Below are 9,370 nucleotides of genomic sequence, written 5' to 3'. Positions count from 1 at the left end.
CACTTGGATGTCCATTTTTGGGGCGTGGCAGACGTACATCGACGGTGCTGCAATGCATCATGGAACGGGAGTGTTGGACAAAGAAGAACTGTATAATAAGTTAAGCCTAAAGCGTTCCTGTAATGATGTTTTAAATAGCTATTAATCTTCTTGAATATATATGGCAAAAACTAAAAACAACAACAACAAACTCAAACAAATAAAGGCCAAGCCCAAGGGAACCCAAATACTTATTCTATGTTTTTAACTTATCTGTAGGTGGTAACAGAATATCGGTCACTTTTGATTCTGAAGGTCAGAAAACCGAGGTGAAGTACAGTCGACTCAACATATGGAGTAATGTATTGTCCGAGCAACGTATACTCTATATGTCGTACGAATGTGGAACAGAGACTGGAGACCTCTTACGATGGAACGACTTCTTGAATAATTATATGCGTCGTGAATCTAGTGACATTCAGATTTACAAATCAACTTGTCGAGGAAAGGAAGGTATGTATTGATTATTTGTACATCGTAACTAAGCTTGATACTGAACTATGATATAAATCGGCAAATGATAATAATTTCAGGATCTGTTCAAAGCGTAATTAGTCCATTGCTTCCTGAGACACCAAGCTTGGCAACGATAGAAAGCCCGCGATACGAGAGATCATCTAGTTTCTCTATTAGATGCTTAAAGTTTAAATATAAGATTTGGGGATCTGGAGCGAGATCGTTGAAGATATATCAAGAACTGGATAGCATAGAATATGCTAAAAGATCTATATGGATGGTCAAAAACAGTCAAGACAGTCAAGACAGTCAAGACAGCGAAGACAGTAGATGGAGGGATGGACAAGTACTAATAGTAGCAGTATCGGCATATAAGGTTGGATAATTATTCTCAGGAACTATTCGTAGAGAGCTGATGACAAAGAATTTATAGTTTTGTTTCTTATGAAAATTACTAATATAAAATGTGCAACTAAAATAGTTTCTTGACGCAAGTGCGGGTGCGGTGTGTCATAATAAAGCATGCGCCTTATAACAGTTCTTTTATAACATTGTTTTGAAGCTTGTTATCGAGGGAGAAATGACAAATAGACCAGGATTACTGTCTATAGGGGCTTTATACAGTATTGAGAGTTATTGCAACGTTCGTCCACTATCAGCGAGAGAAGGTTAGTTAACTATTCAATAGCGTTTCGGAAATTCAATTCAATCAATGTTTTAACTAAACTTCACTTCGAATGAACAAGCAAGAACTGCATAATAGCGTTTAGGAAATTTAAAACAATCGGAAAGAACTGCACTGAGCGTTTCAAAGTTATGACTAGATCAAAGAATTTGCTTATAATATAATAACTGCTTAAACAGAGGCAAATGTTCGGTAACACTTAAAAAATTATTTTCCATTTCGACAGGTCACTACCACCGCAAAATTTGATATCCAGTTATATTTTTATTTGTTATCACAGCTCATAACGAGATTCTGACCGACAGAACAGGCTACATTATGTCAACACTTTATCCTGATTTCTATGACATTAATGATAACTGTTCCTGGATAATCAAAGCCAGAAAAGGTCAAGTGATTCGTTTAGAATTTAAAGTATTTGGATTGGAGTTAAGCCCAAGGTGTTCAGCTGACTACGTAGAAGTGTATGATGGAGACGAAGCCCTATCGAGTTCTCGCATTGGTCGCTACTGTGGAAGGAGGTATCCTATTTGTAAAGAAAAATTATCTAAATATATCGAGTCGTTACAGCGCTTCGCACTTATTCGGGACACTTTTAACTCACACACACATACTACCACTATAATCTATGTCCTATGCACACACGATGAACTCAATGTCAGTATCGGATATTAATTAAGTATATTTATTTATATATTTTCGCCTTTTTAGCCTAGAAATTCTCTAATATATATTTAATACTATCTCATTGCGCTCAAATAATATTTTTATCTTATATTCTTCACGGAAACAACATGTCGAAATAAAAATATATTTTTTATAAAAGACCGGGTAAAGAGTTATTCATTTCATTCAATTTTTTGCACTTAATCAGGTATTTGTCTATAAGAATAAATATATACTACAACTTTCCTGCAATCGAGTATATATATTTATTTTTTTCCGGTCCGGTTTCCTAAAAAATCGTGCGTTCTGATTGGCTGTTTGAGCGGGCGGTATTTTGAACGGCCTCGGTCCGTATATTCAAGACCTCGGGCACAGTTTTTCCCTATCCGGACCTCCTGGCCGGTAAATAACATACATATATATATATATATATATATATATATATATATATATATATATATATATATATATATATATATATATATATATACACACACACACAGCGCTTTGCAAAAATTCTGTAAATAAAATGAATATCGATATATCGGGTGCATTATGGGTAGTTTTCAATTTAAAAAACGTTTTATTGAAGGTTAAATACAATGTTTTCGGTGAAATATAATCATAGTGTACATTGTGAGCATTAATACTAGATATTTGGCTAACGTTTGGTTAAAAATCGTTATAATTAAAAAATCTGGAAATCTGGAAATTAGTTTATATATGGATATCTAGATATACTTGATCGTATATCGTATATCGTATATATCGAAATGTATTTACAGCTGTTTATAATAAGAATCAAAGTTATCATACTAAATTTATCCTTGTATGACTTCCAACGATTTATATGCAGAAATATTCTTTGGACATTGTTACTCTGGTCTTACTTATGGTCTTTATGATCAAGAGTTAAAACTGTCACGAAATAATGATTGTTATGCATGATTATTGTGTTCTACTTACTTGCAGATATCCACAAATGATCCTATCTCAATCAAACACGATCAGAATAGTATTTCATTCAAACGAAAAAGTTGTGGCACCAGGATTCAAGATTTACTATCAGATCATAGAAGGTAAAAGGACACCAGAGATACGTCGAGATCAAGAGAGAGGTTGTGAGAAGAAATAACTTAACAGTAGGACAAAATTTTAATATGGTTTTTTTTTTTTTTTTTTTTTTTTTTTTTTCTCCAGGTGCAAAAGATGACAGCTGTATTCAAGGTATGCTGCAGCGCGTTCACTTTCGCGTTGTGGTTAAACATCATATTTTCTTAATTGTTTGTAAGAAGATGGGATAGAAGAATGGATTTTTGACCAATATTTCTCCCCTCAGACTGCCCCTCTTCAAGTAACTGCCGGAGACTAGCAGATGGCGGAATCATCATGACTTCACATAAACTACAGTCTATTCCCAAGCGTCTGCCCAAGAAAACAAATGCTATGTAAGTATCAAGTCTTTACATAGACCTTTTGTACTATCATTTCAAATGATTTTTAAAAAATCAAATGAGAAAACCTTTGAAGTTTAAAGACAATTGTAAAAATTAGATCGAGGTGCAGTGAAGGGTGTCTACCTAAGAAAGTCGCACCGAATTCGTTTCATTTTCGTACATGGATCATTTTAAACTCTTGTTCTTCTACCTATGTCCATACGAAAGCGCATACATCATTGTTCTTCACGATTATAAGTATTGCTTTATTTTCTTCATTTCTAGATTATTTCGAGGGAATAAGATTTACCAAGTGGAAAGCAATGCATTCGTAAAACAAAGTTATCTTTCTTTGATGTGAGTATATGATTACACAAGGGCTAATGGGTGGATTAGGTGGTTGGGAACAATCACCAACTTTGGACGTTTCAAATGAAAATAAAGAATACTATAAAATCTAGAGAGGAACTGGTATATGCAGTAATTTCGTCTTGTGGACGCCCCGATATAACGAGCACCTCGCTATTACGGGAGGTGGAAAAAATTCCGGGCGAAACGTAATGACAAAGAAAAGACCCTAATTAACTTCCTTGCTTTTACGGACAGCCATTGACGGTCCCGAGGGTGTCCGCTTTAATTACAGTGAACTGTACCTGCTTCTTGGTTAACAGCCAACCGCTATGAAATCATCCTGGATCCGCCACTCTATGCACTATTTATTCATCTCTGTCCATCTAATTATTCATATCTGTTTTGATTTTTTTCTGTTTCAGCGACTTGAGCTATAATCGAATATTTTTGATTGAAGAAATGTCTTTTGTAAACCTACCATCGTTAAAGACCTTGTAAGTCAATACTAAATTTCTAGTTTTTTCTAAAGTGTAAAGAACTAATGAACTCTAATTTCCACCTGTGGAGCTTGCCGGTTGAGGTAAGGGAGATAAGAAAAGAACTGAGCCGCCTTGTGTCCCTTAGTCTAGACACCTTTGTTGCCAGTCCCTTTTTGGTTTACTTCCGTTACCGTTTTTATCTAAGTCAGATCATTTATTTCAAAACGTCTTGATTTTTGGTATGGTAATAATTTTTTTTAAATAATCCTCTTTCTGAGCTCCTATTTCACTTGTAGACGACTTAATAGGAATTTCATCAAAGAAGTGCAGAAAAACAAGTTCAGTGGTGTCGGGGGACTTGAAGTAATGTAAGTATGAAAAAAAGCATTAAAGTGCACATGAACCCTTCGACAATACTTTCAGTACTGATTCTGCATAAAGTAAATAGTTGATTGGTAAAATATTTCTTGATTTGAGTGATGCGTCTTTAAGTTATGAAGGTTTATACTTCCAATATGTTAATGATGATGACGTCAGGTAAGGTATTTGAGTGTTTTTGTTGTAACTAGTAATACTAAATGCTGGCCATTTTGAAAATAAAAATTGTAAATAGCTTTCATGTAAACCATGAGTAAAATAATGATGCTTTTTAAATACTGTTTCTATGAACCAGTTCGATTTTGTATATTTGATTAAGCCTTAATAGACGTCACACTCATTAGCATATTGGAAGTATAAACCTTCATAACTTAGAAACGCATCACTCAAATCAAGAAATATTTTACCATTCAACTATTTACTTCGTGTAGAATCAGTACTGAAAGTATTGTCGAAGGGTTCATGTGCACTTTAAAAGAATGTATAATGGCACAAAAAGAACACTCCTTACGGTGATGCTTTGTTAACAACATTTCAGAGATTTGGGACAAAATTTGATTTCAAGCATTGAAATGGATACCTTTTCCGGTTTTCCAGCTCTCCGTGCTTTGTAAGTATTCAGCTAGTTCAGAGGTTTTGACTGTAAACGGCAGAATCGCAACTGATTATCAATAGTTAAAACAGTAGGCAGTATGTACAATGTTAATAATGTCGCTTGATATGTTTAAGGAGCCTTCGCAGTAACAAAATAAAGGGACTGCATAAACTCACCTTCCAAAACAACACAAACTTAAGATATCTGTAAGTATAAGTGATTAAGTGATGACGACCTCTTGGGTCTCGAGTGATCGAGAACGTGAGGGTCGGAGGGTCGGAGGGACGGAGGGACGGAGAAATAGAGAGTATGAGGGATGGAGGGATGGAGGGATGGAGGGATGGAGGGAAGGAGGGACGGAGGGATGGAGGGAAGGAGGGACGGAGGGATGGAGGTATGAAGGGATGGAGGGACGGAGGGATGGAGAGACGGAGGGAAGGTAGAGTGAAATTGCAGAAGGAAGTTACTGCATGCTTTCTAATTCATTACTTTCATCAGCTACCTTCAAGATAACGTCATCAAGAAGATCCCTTATGGTCTTTTCCATCAGCAAAAATATCTTAATGTTTTGTAAGTAACAACTCTTCTTTTATCATGTGATTAGTTGCTGAACTAAAGAATTATAATCGAGTGGCTGATCCAGGAATCTTACAAGAGGGGTGACTATTACTAAGGTTTTACCAGGAATGAAAGGAAAAAGGGAGGTCACCTATCGAGGATAATACTGAGAAATGGGAGCAATAGGGAAAGTGGTGGCTACCCAACCCCTTCACCACCCCTGAATCCGCTTTTGTAATCTTGAAAAAGTCAACCTTCTTCGTTACTTTAAGTTGATTCTTCCTTAATTTATACCTTAGGTTTCTTCATGAAAACAAAATTGAACATATCGACAAGTCATCTTTTGAAGGCCTTGGGAAACTACGAAAACTGTAAGTCATTTTCAAGGAAAAATATATAGCTAGAATGTCTCTAGAATGCGCGTAATGCTTACTCCCCACTAATGACCTGACATCCCACGAAAATCCATGATGACGTAAGATTTTTTTTTAGAAGAACGCATAAATGAATACTCTTTTAAGATAATTTCTTCACATTATTTATCTCTAGGACATTAAGGAACAATTCAGTCAATGAACAAACCGTGTCAAAAGATGTCTTCGATGATCTGCGCAATCTAGAATACCTGTGAGTTGTATTTTCCAGTGTTTTATTTATTTAATTTATTTATTTTTTTATTTTTTTGACTAAATCATGCTGCAAGTTTTAATATTTACTAGATGAATTAGGTCGGTAATTTTCTGTTCTGTTTTGTTTTGTTTTTTTTCCCAGGTCAACAGATAGTTTCATCATATGTTGCTATGCAACCCATTCCATCCCAAACATTCAATGCGAATCCCCTGGCAACGAGTTCTCCAGTTGTAATGACATGCTCAAAAGCATTTACGTACAAATCTGCATGTGGATCGAAGGTGTTTTCGCTGCCTTAGGGAATCTGGCTGTCATAATATGGTGGACATTGCTTTTCAAAAAACAAAGAAAATCACGAAGAAAGATAAACAGAGTCCAATCTTTGTTGTTTTGCCATCTCGCGTTTTCTGATCTTCTCATGGGAGTATATCTTCTGCTCATTGGAACTTACAATGAAATATGGAAGGGAGAATACTTTCTGCACGACGTGGAGTGGAGAGCCGGTGTCAAGTGTAAAATAGCAGGCGTCATTGCTACTTTGTCCAGCGAAGTCTCAGTCATGCTTCTGGCTGCCATAACAGCAGATAGGATGAACACAATTCTCTTTAACTTCTCAGCCAGACGCATCAATTTTAAACTGGCTCATGTTCTCTGTCTGTTTATCTGGGTCATTGGATTCATCATGTCTTTCACTCCCCTTCTTGTTCCAAGCTACTTCAACGACAAGATATCGGGCTTCAGTTTTTACGGCCGTTCCACTGTCTGTCTGCCGCTACAGTTGTCCACCGATCGCCCTGCTGGTTGGGAGTACTCAGTTGCTGTTTTCATTGGCTTCAATGGCGCAGTTTTTGTCTTCATTCTTGTTGGATACATCGCGATTTTCGTCAAAGTTCGCAAGTCTGGTCGAAAAGTGCGTAAATCATCAAATAACGCGGAATCCTCATTGGGGAAGCGGGTTTTCTTTGTGACTCTGACCGATTTCTGCTGTTGGATGCCAATCATGGTTCTTGGCGTGCTCTCTTTGATGGGTAAATTCAATGACCTTTCTGTGTATATCTGGGTAGGAGTATTCGTACTTCCCGTCAACTCAGCCATCAATCCAGTACTGTACACCTTCTCTTCCTCGCAAACGATCAACAACATTAGGTCACTCAGACGAAAGTGGTTGAAAGATAAAGGTATTAAATCTACAGCTAAATGGTCGGGAGGTAATGGGGGTAATGTGTGTATAATACAATATATATATATTCTCCCGGAGATGGTTAGTTAGTAAGACTCTGTACTAATATATTTGATACTGAAAACCAAGCGCTCTCTCTGCCGCCATAATCGAAAACGTTAAGCACAGACCGAGCAAGTAAAGGTGACCAAACATCGCGTGCGTACATCAAATGTAACGGAACACGAATGCACGAGCGCATTGTTTAAAATAAGATGTAGCTATATTATTTTTGGTTCGCGTTATCTAAGGCGAATTTGGTGTTGCTTGTTATGCATTCCGTACAAGAGTTTGACCCGAGATTTATAAATCATCAGCTTTTGCCTTTTCTTTTGAAGGGAGTATTCGCTTGGAAGGAAAATATTTATTCAGGAGAAGAAAGTCCGAACCAAGCAGTTCAGCAGTAACGACTGCATTAACTCTTCTAAGAACGAACGACGAAGCTGCTGGAGTGAGTACAAAAACGTTTTTTAAAATCATATATGGCGTATCAAAAATGGTTTTGTTTTATTGATGTTGCTAAACACCGAATCGAAATATGGAAACCAATTTCAATAACTATTGTTTTGCGCGGACAAGTCTCGTGTTCACGTGGAAACACAACAGCGCTTTCACATGTATGAGAGGCCGCTAGTCAGTGCAAGCAATAGTTATTCAAATTGGCTGCCATATTTCGTTTCTGTTTTTGTCGTTGTACTTGTTGGTTTTTCTGTGTTATAGTCAGTCCCCTGAGTCCAGAGTCCACCCAAAATCATTCCATGTTCCAAAAAATGCAGTCTTTAATAAATGCTTATTTTCTTTAAAAAATCATCTCTTTCTTCAGCTACAAAGTGAAGCCAAGATATATGAACCAGACAAAGCCCCGTCATCTGATGAACAACAAATGCTAGTAATAGCCGAGCGTCAGTTATTGGTGAAGGTTGATGACGACGAAAAGAAGAGTATCATGAGGCTGTTGCTCATGACGAGGTCACAGCCATAAATGGTTAAACCATTTATTACCTAAACTTGTAGATTGACGTAAGAAGTGGGTACAATAGCTCTGTACCCACTCTGGTGCCCACTGTTCCCTCTGTTCCTATGAGGCTGTTCGGTGCTCATGACGAAGTCACATCCATCATAGATGGTTAATGCATTACTTCTTGTACTTACCTAAAAACTGTACTTTGCCAGAGTATCATGAGGCTGTTGCTCATGACAACGTCACAGCCATAGATTAAGACATTACTTGTCAGCTTGCCTAACAATTGTAGTTTAATAAGTTGATAAACGTGCTCTGTACGTTGTCAGAGTATCACGAGTTTGTTGCTCATGACAAGGTCACAGCCATAGATTAAGATATTACTTGTCAGCTTGCCTAACAATTGTAGTTTAATAAGAAGTTGATAAACGTGCTCTGTATGTTGCCAGAGTATCATGAGGCTGTTGCTCATGACAAGGTCACTGCCATAGATTAAGACATTACTTGTCAGCTTGCCCTAACAAATGTAGTTTAATAAGAAGTGAGTAAAAATGCTTTGTATGTTGACAGAGTATCATAAAGCTGTTGCTCATGACAAGGTCACAGTCATGGATTAAGCCATTACTTGTCAGCTTGCCTAACGATTGTAGTTAAATAAGAAGTTGGTAAACGTGCTCTGTAGTTGCTAGAGCATCATAAGGCTGTTGCTCATGACGAGGTAGCAGCCATAGATTAAGCCATTACTTGTAAATATTCAGTTTTCCGGGACAGGATGAAAAAATTGGCTGCGCAGGAAACGATATTCACTATGTGTGATCCTAGGAAAACCAATTGCTAAACAGCAAAAAAATTTTAAAAAATTGCAAAACAAGTTGAATAGTAAATACTTAGTTGCACTGACTTGGACGAAAATCGAT

The 9,370-nt window shown here is 36.9% G+C and overlaps 1 protein-coding gene across 1 annotated transcript; it reads left to right on the top strand.

Moving 5' to 3' along the window:
- Positions 1-267: 267 nt before the first annotated feature.
- On the top strand, positions 268-9,354 carry LOC116308136 (uncharacterized). The gene is made up of 19 exons (XM_089024780.1): positions 268-492; positions 573-871; positions 1,058-1,163; positions 1,461-1,701; positions 2,819-2,925; positions 3,047-3,073; positions 3,186-3,294; positions 3,568-3,639; positions 4,056-4,127; positions 4,409-4,480; positions 5,029-5,100; positions 5,220-5,291; positions 5,584-5,655; positions 5,943-6,014; positions 6,193-6,270; positions 6,415-7,451; positions 7,831-7,943; positions 8,316-8,461; positions 8,812-9,354. The coding sequence occupies exons 1-19, from the start codon at positions 369-371 to the stop codon at positions 8,822-8,824; spliced, it is 2,904 nt and encodes a 967-aa protein (XP_088880906.1). The 5' UTR covers positions 268-368; the 3' UTR covers positions 8,825-9,354.
- Positions 9,355-9,370: the final 16 nt, after the last annotated feature.

Source organism: Actinia tenebrosa, unplaced genomic scaffold, assembly GCF_029948245.1.
Source record: "Actinia tenebrosa isolate PJP-AT-01 unplaced genomic scaffold, QUT_ActTen_1.0 PGA_scaffold9__36_contigs__length_13948895, whole genome shotgun sequence".
Classification (NCBI taxonomy): domain Eukaryota; kingdom Metazoa; phylum Cnidaria; class Anthozoa; order Actiniaria; family Actiniidae; genus Actinia; species Actinia tenebrosa.
This window is presented reverse-complemented; position numbering and strand designations above follow the sequence as displayed.

What these genes read in the sequence shown, in the direction of transcription:
- LOC116308136 (XM_089024780.1), top strand. Translation starts at nt 369, where the DNA reads ATGTCGTACGAATGTGGAACAGAGACTGGAGACCTCTTACGATGGAAC. An exon ending in GTCGGGGGACTTGAAGTAAT is followed by an intron (nt 4,481 to 5,028) that starts GTAAGTATGAAA and finishes ACAACATTTCAG; the next exon opens with AGATTTGGGACAAAATTTGA. An exon ending in CAAAAATATCTTAATGTTTT is followed by an intron (nt 5,656 to 5,942) that starts GTAAGTAACAAC and finishes TTTATACCTTAG; the next exon opens with GTTTCTTCATGAAAACAAAA.